At 42.1% G+C, this 22526-nt stretch overlaps 1 protein-coding gene across 3 annotated transcripts in view; it reads left to right on the forward strand.

The window, feature by feature from the left end:
- Positions 1–22526, forward strand: part of CSMD1 (CUB and Sushi multiple domains 1) — a 1334105-nt gene that overhangs the window by 1071067 nt on the left and 240512 nt on the right. For all 3 annotated transcript variants that reach the window (XM_077309265.1, XM_077309276.1, XM_077309285.1), the window contains 2 exons: positions 1612–1781; positions 5014–5170. In XM_077309265.1, the coding sequence (XP_077165380.1) occupies positions 1612–1781; positions 5014–5170 (327 nt within the window). The remainder of the gene's footprint in view (positions 1–1611; positions 1782–5013; positions 5171–22526) is intronic.

Raw genomic sequence — 22526 nt, forward strand, 5'->3', positions numbered from 1 at the left:
TACATTATCTTTTTCCCTGTTAAGAACTTTGCAGATTTTCTTTTATCCTTTTTGGGCCAGAAACAGCCACCTTCTTGTAACTGAACTGATATGAGGTATTGAAGAATTTGACAATATAGTTTCATTGCAGTGATAATATTTACTATAAACAGCTATTTATAAACTATTTGATCATCATCGCCTAAATTGAAAATGAATGCTAATGTGAAAGATAGTTCTCCTTAGAGCTGTCAGCTGACAAAGTATCACCTGCTAGGTTAGTTCTTCAAAACTGTAAGCCTTTGAGCCATGATGAGACAGTTTTCAGAACACAAGGGGATTGCCATTGCTTGTATACTTTTCTTTATTCTGTAGAGATATGCCGAAGTGGATAATCATAAGGGGGAAACAGGAATAAAACAGTAACCTGCTATCTACAATAAATAAGCAAGATGAAATAAAATTTAAAAGACAAAATGGAGTGATAAAATGAACAAACTATTTAAATAACAGTGCCATTTGAATATTAATTCCCCTGAGTCTTAGGGGAAGGATATGGTATAAAACCAAAAATAAATTAAATAACCCTAGTTAGCCCTTTCAGTTATCCACGTAGTAGAAATGCCTAGCATACAACCTTGCTTCTGAATAGGTCATAGAGTCAATGAACTGCATTTTGTGGCCAGTGATCTACCTGGCAGCTACAGAAACTTACTGTTGATTCTGCACGTCTGCCCTTCCTCTAGATTGTCACGGTTTTGGGGTCAGGTTAAATTCTTCTGTACATATCCTCAGTAATGAAGTTTTTCATTGTCATCAGTAGTATCAATGGTGTCACAGCCCCCCCCCCCCATAAAATATTGATATATTGCTAGAGTGTTGTAACAGCAGGTTTAGTAGGCTCTCTCTCAGCTGTATTTTTTAAAGTAAATTGTTCTCCGATTCCCTTGTGGAGCTTACATACATACATACATACATACATACATACATACATACATACATACATACATACATACATACATACATACATACATACATACATATACACAGGCATATATCTGCAAGGAAAGAGAATAGAGACCTACTTTTGTTAAAGGAAAGCTGGTAATCTAAAGAACCTGCTTATCCTATTGCAACAATGCTCTTGCGGTGTATCAGTAAAGGGGGCAATGTCATGCCCGCAGCCTTTCGTTCTCTAGGGCCTAATTTTGCCTCGGAAAATGAAAAAAGGGGGCTCCTAAAAACATCACTTTTATACCCAGTGAAGATATGCCAAAAAATCAAGGGGAAGAAACAGCTTGCTCGGATTCTGACTCACTGGAAAATGTGAATATAATTCAACATGTTTCAGAGCACTGAGACATGAAATTTCAATCGAGGAGTTTTGAAAGAACAGAAAATTCCATACCTAGATATAGCGATTCAATGATTCTGATCTAAAGGATAGCAGTTTTTTTTCATAAATATGTTATAAGAAATGGCAAGTGCATTATTGTCTTAAAGTTGCCACCAGCTAAAAAGAAATGGAATTTCATACTTTCGTTTTCAAGTACTGGCAGAAAATAAGTACAGTGTTTTAAATCTTTTAAAGTGGTAATTAACCTTGCGTCTGGTTTTGCTTGTTTGTTTTAGCTGAATGTGGAGCAAGTGTTTCTGGAAATGAAGGAACATTGCTTTCACCAAATTTCCCATCTAATTATGACAACAACCATGAATGTATTTATAAAATTGAAACTGAACCCGGGAAAGGTATTAATCTGAGAGCCAGAACTTTTCAGCTGCATGAGGGCGACAGTGTAAAGGTAAATATTTTTAAAAACCCTAAAATTACCTAATTCAGTTTTATACATCAATGTTGGAAAAGCAGATATGTGGGAACTTGTGACATGAACCCCTGTGTGTATGTAAGAGAGAACTGAAGCTAGCTGTTCATCCTAGACAAGGTACCTGAGATATCCTAATCGTAATTAAGTATATTTACCAAAGTAGGATATCTTAGGAGACCTTCTGTTGTTGACTGCAGATCACCTTTCTCAACTCTTTCCTCAGCCATAGACGCTGGGTCTGATAGAATGGAGTGGATCTCAACAGATAATCATCTCACTTCCTGCCACCCAAGTGAGCACTTCCCTATAGACTGCCATTCTTGAAAACCACAGTTCTCTTGCACTTCTTTTAGTGTAATCATTCTCTTTCTTTCCTGGCTCCCGGGAGCATTTTGTTGAGCTAGTTGGCCCTGAGGGCCTGGAGAAGGGAAGGAGAACCTTGGGTTATTAGTCAAGTCCAGGTATGTTGCAACATTCATACATTGCTAGGTGAATCTTCGTATTTGTGCTTTCCCCTTAACATAAGGGAGCACTGTTTCCAGTGTCTTTAACTGCATCCGGTATTAAGTGAGCAGGAAAGCCAATATGTACATATACAGGAATTCTAGTTACCATAAGAAATGAGCAACTGGTAGTAGACTGCTTCTGTTATAAAGCCCTAACATGGTTTTTGGATTAAGTTTCAAAGGAAAAAAGAAGATCTTTAGAGAGACACTTTTAGAGTACTGCTTTGGCAGATGCTTGTGGTAATGTCAGTTTCTAAATGAATGTCTGAGGGGGATTTTGGAGATGTATGCTGGAAAATGTGCATTACAGTGTGAGGATGGTGGTTATTTTTACCAGACAGGAAAAGATTAAGTTAAGAGGCATTTTGGTCAAGGCACACGGGAATAACATATACACAGCTGTCTCTTTAATCTAGCAGAGAAGGTTAAAACAAAAATCAAAGCCTGGCAATTAAAAGTAGACCGCTTCGAATTAGAAGTAGCTGAACTTCAGGTCAAGGTACAAAAGCATTTGCTGTTGCAAACTTAGCTTTAGTGAGCCTGTCTAAGTCAAGGGCTTTCCCAAGTGTGATGGAGACGAAGTAATGATGGCACAGCTAATAGTGTTTGTTTTGCACAGAACTGGCAAATAATTTTCATAAAAACCACACAGGATATATATTCATTGTAGGAAACTGCCCAACGATATATACACTGCTATTCCAAGTGCCACCAGTCTTTGTTTCTTGGGTTGATATGAGGTGAAAGGGTAGTCCTTATATTTTGGTACCCTGAGTACATGGCGATTTTTTTGCCCCTATGCCTCTTTTTCCTCTTTATACAAAGATAGGAAAAATCACAAAACATTTTCTGAATAGAGGTGGTTAAGAATCCTACTGGAAAGCAAAGTCCCTATCCAGAATGGTTCCAGTTCATTTTATAAGGCTGCACTAACATTACATCAGATTATGTCATTTAGATTAAAGCACTAATCATCTAACTAGGGTATTTTTTTAATAATAATGACTGGATTAGATTAGAATAAGGCATAGATAACTTTTCCACTGAAAATACTCTAAAACAGGGGTGGCCAAACTGGCTTTCCAGATGTCTTTAGACTACAAGTCCCATTAGTCTGTGCCAGCAGTAAGTTAGTAGGGGCTCATGGGAATTGTAGCCCATGGACATCTGCAGAGCCACAGTTTGGCCACCCTTGCTGTAGAATTTGCATATAACATCCTCCATGCTTCCTTCTGGCGTGAGCCCGTTTGAATCTTTTTATCACAATAGTAAGATTCCTGCAACTACAAGTACAGTAGTTCTTGGAAAGCTGTTTATGCTGTTAGGTAGACACCTCTGTCACATTATGTATTGTATTTGGAAAATGGAAATTAAATTTTCATTGACTATATTAAAGTTAAACAATCCACCGTAATAAAAAAAAACAATATTCATTTTTAGTAAATGCTCCTGTAACATTAAATCTATATTTTTCTCTATCAAAATGAACCAGTTTACCTTTACTATTATTCATAGATTCTACTTTGATTAGATATAACAATATTAATCTAATTTATTTGCCATAACTGTTCTGCCATGTTTAAAATGCAAATAAGTCCAATAATTGTTGAATTGTGCATGATTCCTAAATTACTACCATTTGAGACCTCAAAAACACATATGGTCTAAAGGTATAATCCAAAGTGAAGAAAATGGGATTAGAATGGAGTAGCACTACTTAAGACGGTAAAGTAATGAAACTATAGACTACTTTCCTGTGTGAAATAAGAATTTGGCTCACTGCCATTCATTAGCATACATACTGTAATGTCTTAAACAGATTACGCCCTTCTGAATCCATTGAAATCGATGGGTTTAGAAGTGTGTAACTCTACTTAGCATTGTGCTGATAGAATGCTGGGCCAGAGAGAGAGAGGACATTTTGAAGTGGAGATCATGAAAACGTTTACATTACTGGAACATCCAGGTCATTGTGAACTTGATTCTTGTATTCATTTCCACCTCAAAGATTGTAAAAACACACACCCACACCCACATTTCCTATGTGACCTAACCCATTTTAAAAGCATGTCAAAAATCAACAATATTAAAAGCTGATTCAAGTTTCCCAGTGCAATATTGTACACTAAAGGTAAACCTCTGTGCCCTTTGTTTGAAAGCAGAAGCTCACCTCTCTCTAAAGTGATATCAAACAGTATATTTCTTTTATTAAAAATGATTTGAAGACAAAAATCACCTCAGGCTTGGAATCTGAAATAAAAGGTGGCAGACAAGCTTCACCACTTCAATCCTACTTTTTAATACATTTAGTCAGGAGGGAACAGAGCAGTAGAGGTTATTTTTGCCCTCTCATCAGTGTTTTCAGGAGAGGCACCTTGACTGAAATGTCACAAACCTTTTAAGCCTTATTATGTGGATTATAGGAAGGGGGATGAAACTATAAACTGCCAGGGATATGAATAAATATTGAATATTGAAGCTTCACAAAACCGTTTTTACAAAAACCGTTCAGCAAAGCAGTATACAAATACCTTTCACATGAGTTTTCATATCTATGGCAGCCTCTATGTTATATTCCATAAGTGGGAGCTTAGGTGGTCTGAAAATAAGTGCACACATAAAAACGACGTAAAAATAGTTTTTAAAAAATGAATTAAGGTCCATTTTAATGTAAAAAGCCAAATGTGATTATGTTTTAACAGGTATATGATGGAAAAGACAGCTCATCACGTCTCTTGGGGACTTTTACAAAAAGTGAATTGACGGGGCTTGTTCTCAATAGCACATCTAACCACTTATGGATAGAATTTAATACCAATGGATCAGATACAGACCAAGGATTTCAGCTTACATATACGAGTAAGTAGCCCCTGTGGCAATAGCTTTTTGGTGGAGAGGAAGACAGAGGGGAGGAACATGTTACTTAGCTGGCATGATTTAACATAAAATCCTAAGGATTAGTTCTGACTACCTACTGTGTTTATATGAGATTGAATTTTAATTCCTTTCATTGAAATTCAGATGTATGGTTTAAAAGCAGTATTTTCAACTTCAACATATTACTTTGTGAGCACACCATTAGGGACAAACAAATAGGAGACAGTGAGAAACAATAGACCTAGTTTAGGTATATCAGTGGCATCGTATAGCTAAATCTTACATAACTGGATGTTGAGGTGATAACAAAGCATCATTCATTGCTTAGGCAGTTGCATGTCAGGAAGCTGATCAACTTTCTCTGTAGAAAAAGAAATATATGATGTGAGAGCAGATATGGTTTGTGCAATTAACTGGGTTGGTTCCCCTTTGAAGGAGAAAGCACTGAAGACTTATAGCATTTTGTAGCATTTTACTTATCTACTAGTAAATAAGCCCGCTGCAGAATAATGCAGCGGGCGCTAGCGAGGCAGGGGAGTCTGGCGGGGCAGGGGCGGCTCAGGCTGGGCCCCCGAGTCCGGTGGCGTGGCCTACCTCGGTGCACGCGACCCCCGAACTGGCTGTGGGCGTCGGCGGCGGGGCTGGGCGGGGCGGCAGAAGCATGGTCGGAGGGTGTGAGGCCGGTTAGGCTGTAGGCACGCGGGGCAGAGGGCGGCAGCGCAGCGGCTATGCAGCGGCGCCTGGGTGCGGCGGGTGGCGTCACATGGCGGTGGCAGCCATGTGGGGCGTCTCAGAGGCGGCAGCAGCGCCGCGGCGGGCGACCATAGGAGGGCGCGGCACGAGGCAGGAACCGGTTGGGCGAAGTGGCGGCGAGGGAATGGCGGGGCCGGTCGGGCGGAGGCAAGGTGCGAGTGGCGGTGCCGGGCATGCGGGGCATCTGCAGGCATCTCGGAGGCCGGGGCGGTGGCAGCGGCGGCAGACCGTAGGAGGGCGCACCGCGAGGCAGGAGCCGGCCGGGCGGAGTGGCGGCGAGGGAATGGTGGCGGCCGGCCGGGTGGAGGCAAGGTGGAAGGGAGGCGGATCGGGAGGCGCTTTGCGGCTCCCTATTACTCAGTCTGTTGGGAAGGGACCAATGGGGAGGCGCGCTTCGCGCCTGGCGATTGAGCCCTCCAATTGCCAGTCATGAGGAAGGGGCCTATCAGCACCCTTCCTCATCACGGACAGGGCTCTCCTTAGGTGCCCTTAGCCGATTATTTTATCCGCTCCCCAGGAGCGGTTAAAGATAAATACACAAGTAGAAAACAGGTGAAAGTGAAGCTCTAATTGGTATCAGATCTGCTATCCCAGATCAGATCTCTATAGAAAAAGGGAGAGACAGCAGACACAATAGTAATAAAAGTTGTGAATGATCATTGGAGAATTGTTAGGAAAACAAATGACAAAGATACCTTGAACAAAAAACATTGATATGGCACTGTGATATACTGCACTTTTAAGAAGCTTAGAAATGCTGTATAAACAGCTGAAGGACTGTGACGGGTTAATTCTTCACAGAAACAGTGATACTTGAGTGACAGGCTGATCCAAGCAATCTGATTGGTTAGCATCAGCTGAATAGACAAAGACTTGAGAAAGGATCTGATTTCAGCCTTTGCTGAGAGAGTTTCAACACATACAGAGAACTGGAAAGAATGCGAAGACTCATTTGGGCCAAGGAAAGGGGATAGATCTTCTAGAGAGATGAGAATTCCCTACCCAGTCAAACAGGGAGTTATCTATGAAAAGTATAAAGAATCCTAGTGTAGTGTTAGAAACTGCCTTAGAGACCTTTAAGAGTCACTTAAAAACTCAAGAAAAGTACTGGCGTTTCAAGATAAGGGATTTGGTTATACCAGCCTCCTGGAAACCAGAAGAGTTTGAGGACACTCCAAGGAAGTGTACTGAAGGGGGACAACACCGAAACAAAAGCCTGTCAGCACTAAGATTTAAGTCACTTGGGAAGCTTAAGAACTAAAGTCCAAAATCTTAGTGCCTGTTAAAATGTTGATTTCTCCACCCCCTTCCTGCCACACGGTAACTTACAGTGCTGTTCTAAGTAAAATTATGTCCTTCAAAGTCAAACTGTGTAGAAGGGGGTCATTCTGTTTAGGGCTGTGTTACAAATTATCATATTGATTGATAGTCACTTTATCTCAGTCTAACTTATTCACAAGGTTGTTATGAGAATAGACAGGAGAACCAGAGATGCTGGCTTCAGCTAACTGGAGAAACAAGATTTTAAAGCCTTATGCAGTCTGGGACTTGTGTATCTGAGGGATTGTCTCTCCTTACATGTCCCCCCAAAGAGTTCTTCACTCAGCAACTACCAACAAATACTAGTACCAGCCCCATAGAAGTGTGCCTGGCTTCAACAAGAGTCAGGGCCTTTTTGGCTCTAGTCTGGTGGAATGAGCTGCTGTCAGAGATCTAGACCCTTACAGAGCTCCCAAGGGCCTACAAGACATTGCTCTTCCACCAGGCATTTGGATGAGGCCAAGGTTGCACTCTGACCAGCTGAAAGGACCCCTCTGCAGAATCCCTCCTCCCTGCCCAGGCTTCTGCCTGACCCATTCTCCTGCCATCATAGCCGGGGCAATTATTCTATCTTGAATGGCTTTAACATCATGCCTGGGAGATGATTTAATTGACAGGTGATTATGGTAGTATTTTAGATGAATTTTAAGATTTTAAAGGTTTTATTGTACAAGATTATTCCTTTTCTAAGCTGCCCTGAGACCTTTTTGGAGAGGGGCAACCTAGAAATCCAAGGAATAAATCAATGTAATGGAAGGGAGCAGAATTAAAAGAAGACAACATATGTGGAAATGGTTAAGGTTTAGTTCATTGTCCACAGTTGTGACCATGCAGGGGAAAATAGCCCCATGCCATCCCTATTGAAGCCCATGCTTCCATGTTGACAGCAGATGGAGGACATTTTGGAGTGTAAAGGTAAAGGTAAAGGTATCCCCTGTGCAAGCACCGAGTCATGTCTGACCCTTGGGGTGACGCCCTCCAGCGTTTTCATGGCAGACTCAATACGGGGTGGTTTGCCAGTGCCTTCCCCAGTCATTACCGTTTACCCCCCAGCAAGCTGGGTACTCATTTTACTGACCTTGGAAGGATGGAAGGATGAGTCAACCTTGAGCCGGCTGCTGGGATTGAACTCCCAGCCTCATGGGCAAAGCTTTCAGATGGCTGCCTTACCACTCTGTGCCACAAGAGGCTCACCCGCCCACCCACCAGCAGCCATGGCGGGCCAACCAGCAGTGCAGCTGTCACTCCAACCACCAGCACCCATTGCATTCTTGGATACACTGAACATGTAGGCTAGTTAAAAAAAATAAAATTTAAACACTGTAAAAAAATACAAGTAGCTTAGTATCTTAAGAATGCTTAAAGAGCATACCTAATTAAACATCAGTATTCATTTCTTTTTCACAAATGCTGGACAGTGTTCAATCATAGATGCTGCAGGCCTACAAAACAAGCTACAGATACATTTCTACTGAAGTCCCCTAGTGATAAATCATCTTGGGTTCTTTTTAAAAGTGTATGGATCCCATTCACGTTGTCTTTTATTTCCCCTTTTAAAAGACAAAAAGGAAAAGCATTCTAAAGGCGTTTTTTTTGTAAATTGGGACAGGGAGAATCACATCAGAATGTGATAAAGAAACACAGGTAAGTGTGAAAAAAGTACATATTAACAAAATTGCTGTACTTTGTCCATTATTTCTTTAAATCAACCCCCCCCCCCCAAAAGACAATATTACTACGGCAGTGGCAGTTTTCATACTTTCTTGGATACCTCCCCTCCAGCTAAAAGGTTTCTTGCTGTGACACCTGTAGTGACTGTGGAGAAAAGATTATCTAGTCTCAGGTATCCCCATAGTTTGGCCTGTCTTTAAAAGTTCTCAAACCAGCTGGAAGGCATTGTCATTAGCTGGAAGGTGCTAATATTCTCTGCTGCCTGGCTGATTACCATGAATATTAAAACTTACATTTGGGATTAAGTGAGAATTGCCTGTTGAGCTGAGTGGCAGGCACTATAGGAGACGTAACAAATGGGTATTATTGCTAACTTTATCTATAATTGTGCAGTCCATGCAACCAGAATCGCCAGCTTCCAGGTAGGGCCTGGTGATCTCCCAGAATTACAGTTGGTTTCCAGGGATCAGTTCCCTGGGAGAAAATGGCTGCTTTGTAGGGTAGACTCATCATACCCCATTTAGTTCCCTCCTCAGGCTCCACTGCCAAATCTCTAGGTAAGGTAAAGGTATCCCCTGTGCAAGCACCGAGTCATGTCTGACCCTTGGGGTGACGCCCTCCAGCGTTTTCATGGCAGACATAATACGGGGTGGTTTGCCAGTGCCTTCCCCAGTCATTACCGCTTACCCCCCAGCAAGCTGGGTACTCATTTTACCGACCTCTGAAGGATGGAAGGCTGAGTCAACCTTGAGCCGGCTGCTGAGATCGAACTCCCAGCCTCATGGGCAAAGCTTTCAGATGGCTGCCTTACCACTCTACGCCACAAGAGGCTCATACAAATCTCTAGGTATATCCCAGTTATCATAGAGAAGAGTCTTTCTCAAAATGGGTCTTTGGATTCAGGGGCTCTCATAGGATAACAAAGCTGTTTCAAAAGTAAATTCTGGTGTGGTGCAGTGGTAGCATATTTGAATATGTGGGCATGGGAGAATGAAGGTAATCAGGTCTGAAATAAACCATGGCGGTTAGATTTTGGCATAGATATATTGTGTGGGGGGTGGGGGGGGGAGGGACAACAGCTCAATTAGCAGCAGGAGGTTGGATTGCTTGCATTTGATGTACAGCAAAAGTTAATGTAAAGACTCAGACAGCTTCATTTACAAGTGCCCAAAGAAAGGGACAAGGGCCTATAACCTTAGCTACAATGTGGTGAGCAGGAGATGGAGATATGTCAAAATTTTTGGCTTCAGTCTGCAGAGGAGGTGAAGGGAAGGTCAACGGGTGCTGAAACTAGCATTAGTGAAGGCAAATCAGAACTGAGTGATTGCCTGTAAGATGAATCTTGGCTTCACAAACCAGCCTTAGTTAAAATTAATGTGCTGTGTCTGAACAAAGCCTATGAGTATTTTGAAAATGCCTTGATGAACTGGATATGGCTCACAAGCCTTATCTCCCCTATTTAAGAATAATATCTAAACACATACATATCTAACCAATCACTGATAAACTTAATTTGCAATTCTCCTTTGATACTAGTAAGAATTATCATATGTCTGAACTATAGTACTGCTTTGATCAGGGGTAGTCAAACTGCGGCTCTCCAGATGTCCATGGACTACAATTTCCATGAGCCCCTGCCAGCATTGACTACCCCTAGCTTAGATGTACATATGAGCAGAACCATCTGGGGGAAATCTCAACCTTCTACCACAAATATTGAGAAGCATGTGACATAGATTTGCATGTTGTTATATTAAGGTGCATTAAGATGAGATGGAAAATGGTATTTTTTAAAAAAATAGCTGTTTTTTGAGTTGGTTTTTCATTGCCTTACTGTGCAAAACCTTCCTTGGTGAACTTCCATGCAGCGACCCTGCTTAGCTTTCAAGAGCAGGCTACACCATCCTGCCTTCCCATCCCCCTTTCAAGGTACCAGTAGGAACTCTAAACTGCCAAAAAAGTACTTTCTCTTGTGCCTACAGCTTAAAAAAAAATGTAATCCTTAAATATGCTCCCCATGGTGTCTTGGAATTATTTACTTTTTAAAAACTACTTTAAACAAAATCTGCCATGGGGTCCAATGCTTTTGAGTTCCCTATATAATCTACTTGAAAATGTTAATCCCACACTCTAATTAATATGCAAAACTTCTGGACCGAGATCAGAGGCAAATGTGACTTTAAGGAGCATATCTATGTAAATGCCATCTAAAAATGTTACTATCGTCTCCTTAAGATACAAATTCAATATGCATGTAAAACAACACATGCTTTACTAAACCCTGTGATTATCTTCTTTCCTTTTCTTGACTTCAAAAGTGCAATTAGATTGGCAATTGCATTGCAAAAAGGTTTACACATGCCGAAACTGAAAGTAAGTAACAGCAGAAAAACATACTGTGATCACATTGGATTACATTTGCCTGACCCTCACATAAACAGGTTGAAAGTGTTGCCATGAGGAAACATTACATTAGATATCTGCCTAAATGTATTATTAGCACTGTAACGATATCTTAACCTATTTTGTTGGCAAGGAGGACTTCTCCCCAGAAATCTTTAATTACTTTCAGAAAAACTTCGATAGCAGTTGTTGAGGTGTGAGGTGGGTAAGGCTGAGAGTGCCCTGATATCACTGCTCAGTCAGAACAGCTTTATCAGAACAGCTTTATCAGGGTGTCTGTTGTGGGGAGAGGAAAGGGAAGGAGACTGTAAGCCACTTTGAGCCTCCTTTGGGTAGAGAAAAGAGGCATATAAAAACCTTCTAATTCTGAAGCATCTTAAAATCATAGAGTTGGAAGGGACCTCTAGGGTCATCTAGTCCAACCCCCTGCACAATGTAGGAACTCTCTGCCAACCCACAGTGACCCCAATTTCATGCCCAAGTGACCCCTACAATCTCAGGAATCCAGCCTGGACTGGAAGAAATTCACCTACCATCCCACTGTGGCAATTAGCAATTCCCTGGGTATGCAGGGCTGCCCAGCCACTCACAATCTGCCTAAGTTCATAAAATTAGCATGTCAGATGACTGTGTAGCCTCTGCTTTAAAACTTCCAAAGATGACCTCACCACCTCCCAAGGAAGCCTATTCCACTGAATAACCACTCTGTCTGTGAGGAACTTCTTCCAGAAGTTTAGCCGAAAATTCTTTTAAATTAATTTCAACCCATTGGCAACAGAAAACAACCCTGCTCCATCTTCTATATGACAGCCCTTCAAGTATTTGAAGACTTCTTAGATGTCTTCTCTCCAGGCTAAACAGACCAAGCTCCCTCAACTTTTCCTCATAGAACTTGGTCTCCAAACCCTTCTCCATCTTCGCAGCCCTTCTCTGGACATGCTCCAGTTTCTCTCCATATTTCTTCAGTTGTGGTGCCCAAAGCTGAACACAGTACGCCAAGGAGGCAATGTCAAGATTGTCTCTTTCCTTTTGGGGGAAAACTGGGATGGACTGGAAAGTTTAAAAGAAGAAAGCACCTAAGTGCTTTATTTCTCTTACTAGCAAGAAAGCCCATTGCAACCAGGAATGCAATGGGCGCTAGGACCCAGGGGACACCAGGAGGTGCGTTTTTTTTCTGCTGCGTGGAGCTGTGAAAGGCTCCTACAGGGTTTTTTTTTTCTGCTGCCTCTCGTGGGCGTGCTGGCTTGGAGCTCCTACAGGGTTTTTTTTTTCTGCTGCTTGGAGCTGGGAAAGGCTCCTTCAGGGTTTTTTTTTCTGTCTACGACGCTGTGAGCCCGCTGCGGCCGGCGGCAGAAGGCTTCCCTTCCCCCCCCCCACCCACCCCCCCGAGGCTGTCTGGAGCCTTCTCTCGGCCGGCGGAGTGGGCTCGCAGCGTCCACAACGCTGCGAGGCCGCTCCGCCGGCCGAGAGAAGGCTTCCCGGGCCACCCCCCAGCCGAGGCTCTCACCAGGCGGGCCGCCATTTTCCGAGCGAGTGAAGCAGGCAATGGGGAGCCGCGCTTCGCGCGGCTCCCCATTGTCTGCTTGGGGCGGGATTGACACTCGGAGGGGCCAATCAGGAGCCGCTTCGCGGCTCCTGATTGGCCCCCCCTGAGTTTTTATCCCGGACCGGTCCCGCCCTAACTCCTCCCCACTACCCCTTACTCCTTTATACAGTCCGTGGCGCCCGTGGCGCCACGGGCTGTTTACAGATGTGTTATCTCTCTTTGAGTGTATAAGGATTTACCTCTGAGTAAACCTGCATGTGACAATGATGTGACAGAGCAGATTCTCTGGAATTGTTCCCTCTAAGACTGCTCCTACGTATGATTACCCAGAAGAAAGTCCTTCTGAATACAACGGACTTACACTGGAGTAAGCTGGCATACCATTACTTCCTCCCCATTTGCAGCCCGGACTGCTAGACAAGGACAAAAGATGTGGGTGAAGGAAACAATGTTGGGCATGTGGGATACTTTCATCAAGCCAACCTCATAGCACTCTTAGTCAGGAAATGATAACAGAGGACATGCTTTTCTAGCAACTCATCCCACAGTGGTATGCACTCAAGCCAAATTAAGAACAGTTGGATTTTATACTCTGCTTCTCTCTACCTTAGAGTCTCAAAACAGCTTAAAATTTCCCTCCCTTCCCCACAACATCTTATTAGGTAGATGAGGCTGAAAGGAGAGTTCTGAAAGAATGGTGACTGGCCCAAGGTGACCTAACAAGCTTCATGAGGAGGAGTGGGGAGGCAAACCTGGTTCTCCAGATTAGAGTCCTCCACTCTCTTAGCCCTTATACCAGGCTGACTGTGGCCTCCTTAGCAGCTTATCAGTGTTCAGCTTGGTAATTCTGTTGCAAAGCCAGGCCCTTCAGCTCCTGCAGAAGGGCTGGGTGTGGGCTGGGGTGGAGGACTGCCGGGCCTGGCAACATCCTGCGAGGCAGAATGAGATTAAGGCAATGCTAGCAATGGCTGTTTATGAGGGTTGAGTTCGAGAGAGATGAGGGATAAGGAAAGGGGGCTGGAATAGGGTTTGGTGTGGGGAGCTCAGGAATAGGCACCTGGTCTGTCTCTGGAGAAGAAATGATGTGGAGCACAAAAAGGGGCTATCAGGGAATATATTGGTGGGCATCTTGTCACCCATGGACACCATGCTGGGGATTGTTGTTTTAGACAACATTATTACTATGTATTGATTCCCCCACACTCACACCTACCTTTCAGAGTAGTGAAAAGGTACGTTTCCAGGTCTTTCTGTGCCTCACTTCAAGTAATCCACTAATACAGTGGTAGCTCCATCACGGACAGCATTCTTTACCCATCGTATTGTGTTTCCTAGGGATCTGTAGTAATATGAAAACAGTGGGCATTTCTGCACATCTAAAAAAATAGTGTTATGCCAGTGTAATGGTAAAACACTAAAAATAATCTTGCCACCTTTCCCTTAAACTGCACATGCCTGCTTGAAATGGAAGAGAGCAATGCGTTTTACACACTACTCTCTTCCATCTGTCAATCAAGCCAGGCAACAGATCCCCTTTCTCAATGTTTTAAAGGGCCCATAATGCCCGCATTTTTTTTTAATTCAAATCTTCTCTGTTGAAATGCATCAAATCATAGATATGTAGTGCTTTTTGAATGCCAACCTTTATGGAGACTTGAAACTTAAAAAAAATGATCTTGTTCCTGATTTAGGGCTTGGGGGCTTTAGGGAGGCATGCTTTGTGTGACAACTTTGGGAAAAAAATATTTTTTACTTTGCCTGCACACTTGTACACCTATTCATTGCTCCAGGCAGTTCGCTTAAAAAAAAAGAAAGAAAACTCCCTTTCCTGGGAGTGTGAGGGCAGATCATTGGAGGTGGAGATAGCCTTCGCCTCCATGCATTTCTTTGGCTGGTGGCCTGCTGGTTGCTCTCCTGTAGCTCGTGCCACATAGGTTGGGGAATCTACTTCACGCGATTCCCTAACTACCACTTTAAAAGGGCAGATGTAGCAAGCAGTTTGCTGCTTGGACACTGGGTATTGGCGACATCATGCAGAGCATCTGAAATATAATTACTACCTAAGGGTAAGCATTACACAATATTTATCGGGTGTGGAATTGCCCAGTGTCTCTTAAAACAAGAAAAAAATAATTTAACTTTGGTCTTGGAATCTCATATTTAGTATGCAGAAAGAATAATTTTCAATCTTTATGTGCATTTTAAATGGTACAATTCACTCTTATTTCCTCAGTTTATTAGATTTTTTTTTGCCAGAGTGCACTTAACACACTTCCTGACCTGCTCTGTGAAATGATTTTATTTATTGTTTCCTGATGAATCGTTGTCAACTTATTTACAACTTTTTGAAAGTAAACAATGCTTTAGTCTTGAAACACAAGTTTTGATTTCCTGAACTTAATAATATTAACTGCAATAGGTGTATATAATCTGTGAGAAGTACAGGTGACTAATTTTTTGTTAAAGAAAATCTGCAACATTCCTTGGAAAACCATGTTTATACCAAAACTAGCGAGCAGTGGGTGGGTGCTGGAGGCCCCCCTGGGCCCCTCCCCCCTTGGAGGGAGGGAAGGAAGGAAGGTAGGCAGGCAGCCAGGCAGCCAAGCAATAGAGAAAAGGGGAAAGAGAGAGGGAGAAAGTGAAAGAGAGAGAGGGGGGAGAAAGGAGAGTAAGCATTAAGAGAAAGAATGGAAGAAAGAAAGGCAGGAGAGAAATGGATGGATGGTTGGGAGCGAGAAAGGAGATTAAGGGGTGGGTGGGTGGATGGATTGATGGATAGAAGGAAGGAAGGAAGGAAGGAAGGAAGGAAGGAAGGAAGGAAGGAAGGAAGGAAGGAAGGAAGGAAGGAAGGCAGGCAGGCAGGCAGGCATGAAGCAAGAGGGAGAGAAAGAGGCAGAGAGAGAGAGGCAGAAAGGAAAGAGAGAAACGGAGAAAGGAAGGTAGGAAGGAAGACAGGCAGGTGGATGGAATGGAAGGGGATGGGGCAGGGGTGTAAGGAAAGGGGAAGAGTCCACTGGGCAGGTGGGAGGGCGAGTAGCGAGTGGGGGGAAGACTTTGGGATAAGAAGGGTGGGTGGGTGGGTGTTTGGGGGTGGGAAAGTGGTGGCGCCCGGGGGAGGGGCGAGTGTTGGGGGGGCTCCGCGAGAAGGTTGGGGGGTTGAGATGGATGGCAGTATACCTGCGTCGTCATCAACTCCTATGGTGCTCTGTGGCTTCAGGGGGTCGACTCCCCCTGGCGGCTGCCAGGTGGCTGCGGGGCTTTGGGGGTGGCAGTGACTCGGCGGGTCTGTCCCTTTGCTGGTGTCGGCGACACAGAGGGGATGTCGCCTTGCTGGGGGCAAAGCCCCCCCCCGCCACCTCCACCAGGCTGGCCCTGTCATGCGCCTCTATGTCCTCGTGGCAGGCAGTCTGGTAATGGCGGTGCGGGGAGAAGGCGGTGTACTTTGGGGGTGGGTGGGTCGGGAGGCACTTCGCGCTTGCCGATTGGGCCCACTGCTTGTCATCCCGGCGGGAAGGGGCCACCCCAAGGGTTTTATTAATAACGCTCCCGTGGAATGGTTACAGATTAGCTTTTTGTTTCTTAATTTTTAACAACAAAGAGCCAATTTTTAGTCATATATATTTTTACTGTCTCTGTAATCATATTTTTAAAGTGCATTTCACATTGGGAATATTTTTCTGCTTTGCCTGAGAAAAATAAACACCTTTGAGTCTGTGTTAAATTCTCAATATAGGAGCTAAGGCACCACAATAGATCAACACAAAAGTTGACACCTAAACCCCACCACCTGGTGTTATTACTTCTATGCATCCAGTGAGGATAACAGGCTTGAGTTATTCTAATAACAGTCCATATGGCATACTACTTTTGAAACTGAAGACTTTCAAGCACAACTTTTATATATGTATTTGTGTGTATGTATGTATACACATAGATTGGGGTGGGGGTGGGTCTAAGGTTATCCATTTAGTTTTATAGAAGAGTTGGGATTTGAATCTGGATCTTCCTTGTGTTAATAGTATACTCCATACTAATTCTCAAGTCAGTATGGAATGGTTGCTTATGTCTTAAATGGTAAACAATCCCACTGGATGTAGGTAAATTAACTCAACTGATCCTGAGCAGAATTTTAAGGGGTTTTGTTTGTTTGTTTTTTGTAGAAGGTAAAATAAGATGAGCATAGTATGAATAACACGAATTAGTAACAATCCCATTATAAAGACACTTCGTTGGTAAAGTTTAAAATTGGATTTTGAATTCAGGAAAGTTTAGAGTAGATTTCTATAGGAAATGTTTCTGGGGATAAAGCTACAAAATAATTTTTTTGTGTGTCTCACCCTAAATCCCTACTTTTATGCAAAAATAGCAACTTAACTTGAACTACTTGTACATGGTACGTGTAAGTTTGCCAAATTAACGAGCATTTAAAATCCAGTGGCCACAAAAATGCCACCAAAAGAATCTTTTAATTGTTTTTCCCAAGGAAGACAGGAGAAGTATAATGCACAGGGCTAATAATGAGGATGGATTTCCAGAAACAAATATTCACAGAGGAGAAACCGTTCTTACAACCGAATAGTATTATATTTAATATTTGTAGTATATTCCGTCATGTGTAATATATTTAGTCAATACATCTCCAACAGAATGTTCCCATATGCCAAAGCATACCAAATCTTAAGAAGAACAATGTGTTCTAAACATTTAACAATGTAAACCTTTTTTATTTACTGAAAAGTGTGTGTGGGGGAGAGAACTGATGAATATAATTCAAATGCCAGAGATACTTAACTTGTTATGTTCTCTGCAGTCAGACTACATAACACTTCACCCCAGGTAAGCAGTCTGATCAGATTAGAATTTGAAATCACCTGACAGTAACCTTAAAACTTTTTTATGCTTTTAAATGCCCTCATAGATGTTAAGAAATTAAAATGGCAAATACATTTTCTGTGAGACACTTGATGAATTGTGACAGACAGAGAGCTTGAGTATCTTATTGTGTTGTTGGTATTCACATACATATCCTTTATGGCCCCACTACCTGAACTCTGATTTTTTTTCTTGTTTGTAACCTTGAAAGATATCTTGTCATTTGACAATACAGAAATACAGCTCATTTGGCATTTATATGGCACAGATGCCCTTAAAGGAAGAAACTGCATGGTGTGATAATAAAACACAACAGAAATTGTAACTCTGTAGAGGAAAAAATGTATATTGGCTTCTCTCAATTCATTCCCTTTCTTCTGTTCTGTGTGAAAGAGTCAAACAGTTGCTTACAACAGCCAAATAAAAAGGGAGTGTCTTAAATATATCAGTCTGGATATTATATCCACACATCTAACTCTTAAATTGGCCAAATCTGTGGATACTTAAATCTAGAGACTAGTGCCATCAACAAACAAGATAGATCTTTCTACAAACATTACCTATATTTGCAGAAAAATCTATAATCTAAAAATGAAGGGGTTAAGAACCCCAGTGATAAAACAGGCACCTGTAGTCAGGGAAGGGGGCTTGGCCTTTTCTAGGGCTGTTTTGGCCATGGCTTTTTCAACAGCTGCTTCACCATTGATAAAGGACAATGGCCCGAGCCTGATAGCAGCCATTGGCCTATTTTCTATCACTTGACTTGTATGACCCACCCAGGACTAGGAGTTTGCAATTGTTCAGTGGGTACCACCTGATAAAAGCAAATATGGTACAGTGGATAGGGTTTCAGACTAGAGTCTAGGTGACATAGATTCAAATCCCCAGTCTTTCATGGAAGCTCACTAGGTAACCTGGGTCAACCACCATCAGCCCAACCTACCTCACAAGGTTATTGTGAGGAGAATGAGAGGGGAGAGGAGAATGATGTAAGCATCTTTGGAACTTAATTGTGGAGCAAGTTGAGATATAAATTATGTAAATAAATATATAGATTTGTTAGGTAGGTTTGAAGATAGTTGAGAATCAGGGAAAGGAGAAACTATATAGGGCTTGACAGGAGGAAATAGTGCAGAGAGAGATAAGGGGAAAGTGAGGTATCCCCTGTGAATCTTTGCAGATTACCTACAATTCAACTGGGATAGGAAAAGTAAAGGGAGAGGCAGATAAAGGTAGTTTATCTGATGAATGGGAAAGAGAAGGAAGCAAGAAAGGGGGAGGGAAGAAACGATGGAGGTCTTAAAGAAGGGAAAATAGGAAATAGGGGAGGGGAGAGTGAAATGCTTGTATTAACCTTATATTGTATTAAAGCTGTAATATTATGGCATAATGGGAGTTCAGTGTGTAGTAAGAAAGCAACTTTGATACTGTTCAGGAAAAGAAACAGAACAAAACATATTGGTTAAGGGAGGATCCTTCTCAGTGGAATAATCTTTCCCTTTTTAATTTCCAACAAGCACAGGAGAGTAGGTGGAGGCTGAACAGGCAAGGAGAGGGTTCTGTAACCAGTGAGCTGAATTTCCTGATTAACAGTTCTCTTTGTGGATGTCCAAGCAGAACTACTAAGGAGATGGAAACGTAACTTGATACCATGGGGCAAATGCGGGAAGGAAGTAGAATCTTACATTTCCTCTTCTAAAAGACTTTGAATATTCTAGGATAGCGATCCCCAACCTGTGGGCCACGGACCACATGTGGTCCGTCGACTAATTGGAGGTGGTCCACGAAGGACACCTTCTCTCCCCCCCCCAGCCCTTTACTTCATCCCCCCGGCCCTTTACAACACACTTAGGGTGTCATTGTCTCCCATCACTCCCAGATGGGACTATCTCGTTGCAGAGAAACAAGCTCAGGGTTCCCATTGATTTGTCATTGTCATGAGTTAAAATTTCCATGAAAATAAAATGTTCCTTATGTTCATTGTTGTGGCATGTCTGTATCTTATTTTGAAGGGATGTTTAAACATTACCATAGCGATCAGAGAGCATTAGGGCAGTGGTTGAGAGTAGAAGAGTAAACTACCCCCCCCCCGACCGGGCCTCAGTAAAATTGTTAAGCGTTGAGTGGTCCCCGGTGATAAAAAGGTTGGGGACCACTGTTCTAGGAGACTGAACGGAATCCACTTCAGAACAGAATCCACATTTCATTTCCACAGGAGCTAGCTTCTATTTTTTGAAATCAGGTTATAAGCATGATTTGAGATTTTTTTTTCCCACATCCAGAGACGCAATGAACTTCTCAATATCAGCAGGCAATATAAAGGGACTACATTCTCTTTGCTTAATTTTTTGGTCCTTTAGGGCAGGGGTAGTCAGCCTGTGATCCTCCAGATGTTCATGGACTACAATTCCCACGAGCCTCTGCCAGCGTTTGCTGGCAAGGGCTCATGGGAATTGTAGTCCATGAACATCTGGAGGGGTTTTCCACTGGGGTCAAATTATTGTAAGGAATGCACTTATGTCTAAAATCAAAATCAAAAGGCTTGCTGGGTGGCAAAGAAAAATTTGTTAGGTGTTTCTCCAACTAGTCTTTGTAATATAAAGGTATCTTCTAAAATATGCCCTTCCAGAAGCTACCACTCTCTGTTTTTGTCCAGCTCTTAATCACCAATGCATTGCCACATGTGCCAGAAAAAGCATTGTCCCAAAGCTTTGGGGGGGGGCGGTCATCATCTGGGCATGGAATTGGGGTCATTGTGGGTGGGCAGGTAGTTGTGAATTTCTTGCATTCTGCAGGGGATTGGACTAAATTACCCTGGAGGTGTCTTCCAACTCTATGATTAGAGTTTATTTTATTAGTATTCTGGAAATAAGGAGAGGTTAATATAAAAAGAAGTGTTCTCAGAAGTGTTAACTCTTCTTTTATATTACATTAATCTCCAGCCTTCCTCCTGTTTCCCTTGCCCAATATTTCCAAGAGGGAAAGGGCATTTGTCACAAGGGTGGCTTGACCACTGATTACTGCTGTGGCAAACTTCTAGTTGAGCATTTTGCAGTTTTAATTATATTCATGCTTGTGTATTCTTCCTTAGGAAGTTGCCAACTGAGTGTATTACTGTCATTTTTTTGCTAAATGATAAATATGGTGTGATCAGTCCCCAGATTGAGGGTCCACAGTTCCTTATGGCATCACTACATAACTTGAGATTGTCCTTTTAGGTCAACAAATACCTTATTCAAAACTAAAGCGAAGTCTGAGGCAAACCTTGGGTTAGAAATATGCAAGCTTGAGGATCTTTCATATACTGCTTTTGTCCAAAAAGACACAAAAGCATCACATCACATTCCATTATAAACGATCAGGAAGAAAATCTTAGTCTAGTAGGAAAATTCTGAATTTCATTATCACTTTCCACGCTAATAATGAGATAGAACTAAGACAGCCTCTAAATACATCACAAACTGTGTTTTTTGTTTAAATAACTACAGTTTTTTCAATGCATCTGATAAGTTTGGCTTTGGGGAACTCCAGTGAAGAAGGGAGCTAGGGAAATGTCATTCCATTATTTCTCCAGTAAAATAGATCAATTTCCTCTTCACTATAGCTACTTCCATTGTGGTGGGTTTCTTCTTTTCTTTTCTTTTTTTCTTTTCTTTTTCCTTTTTCTTTTTGAGGATCCCCTTATCCTCAGCAGAGAATCTAAAATGAAATATGAGCTTGCTGGAAAAAGGGTTAAATGATAAAGATCCTCTTACATGAGCTCCTACTGGGTATGATACCATAAATTCCAACTCTTGTACTGCAATCCGTTTGATTCCAACAGATTTAAATGAATAACTCCACATTGTATTGCAGTGTTGTTCAAGGTGTCATTAGATTCTTTAAATTGTGCTTGCAACAGATTAACAACATGGCTTCTCCTTTGGAAAATACTTCTGAGCCAGATTTATTCATTCTTTGTCCAGTTAGTATTACTTCATGTTACAAGAAGTCGACATATTTTGTATATATAATGAAGTTAACAATGAGGTCACATCTCAATTGGGTCTAGGTCATAGATCTTGAGTGTATTTGACCCCAAGCTTAGCCATTGTGTTTTGCTATGGTCTCCCAGTGAACAGCAATGTATTGGGAATATTCTCAGTTACTGGTAATGAAACAAAATGAAAAATGGTTTTTGTAGCTCAAGATGCAATTATCTCTGAAATGGAAAAAAAAGACACTTGAGAAGCCAGGGTTTCAGTCATGGGAGATGAAATTATAATTGCTCTTGCATCTTGTAGTAGTTCATGAATGTTCTTTTTGAAAAGTATAGACACAGTCCAAAATTAAAGCTTTTTGAAGTTCCACTGAATTTAACACGACAGTTGAAGTATGCAGAGAGTTCTTTCTTTCATTTCATTCAAAGGGACTAAACCCTACATATGTTGAATATTTAAGAATAGATACCTAGGGAATTGAAAACTCCACTGGGTAGATTCAACAGTAATTAGTATATTCAGCAATAAATTTTCTTGCAACTGCAGAAGTGAAGGGAAGGACATATTAGACTGTGCCTTATTAGACTGAGGACCAATGGCCAGTAAAAGACTTTGCACACTTTATCCTGGAAAGACCACCATGTGAAGAAGAAAATCTGTTTTGATGGGGAGCAGCTGCAAGGAGCACAAACAGTCAGGAATTTGGGGGTGACTCTCAGTGCTTCCCTTACCATGGAGACGCAGGTCACAAAAGCCAGTTTAACAGATTAACAACATGGCTTCTCCTTTGGAA

Source organism: Paroedura picta, chromosome 1 (assembly GCF_049243985.1).
Source record: "Paroedura picta isolate Pp20150507F chromosome 1, Ppicta_v3.0, whole genome shotgun sequence".
Taxonomy (NCBI): Eukaryota; Metazoa; Chordata; class Lepidosauria; order Squamata; family Gekkonidae; genus Paroedura; species Paroedura picta.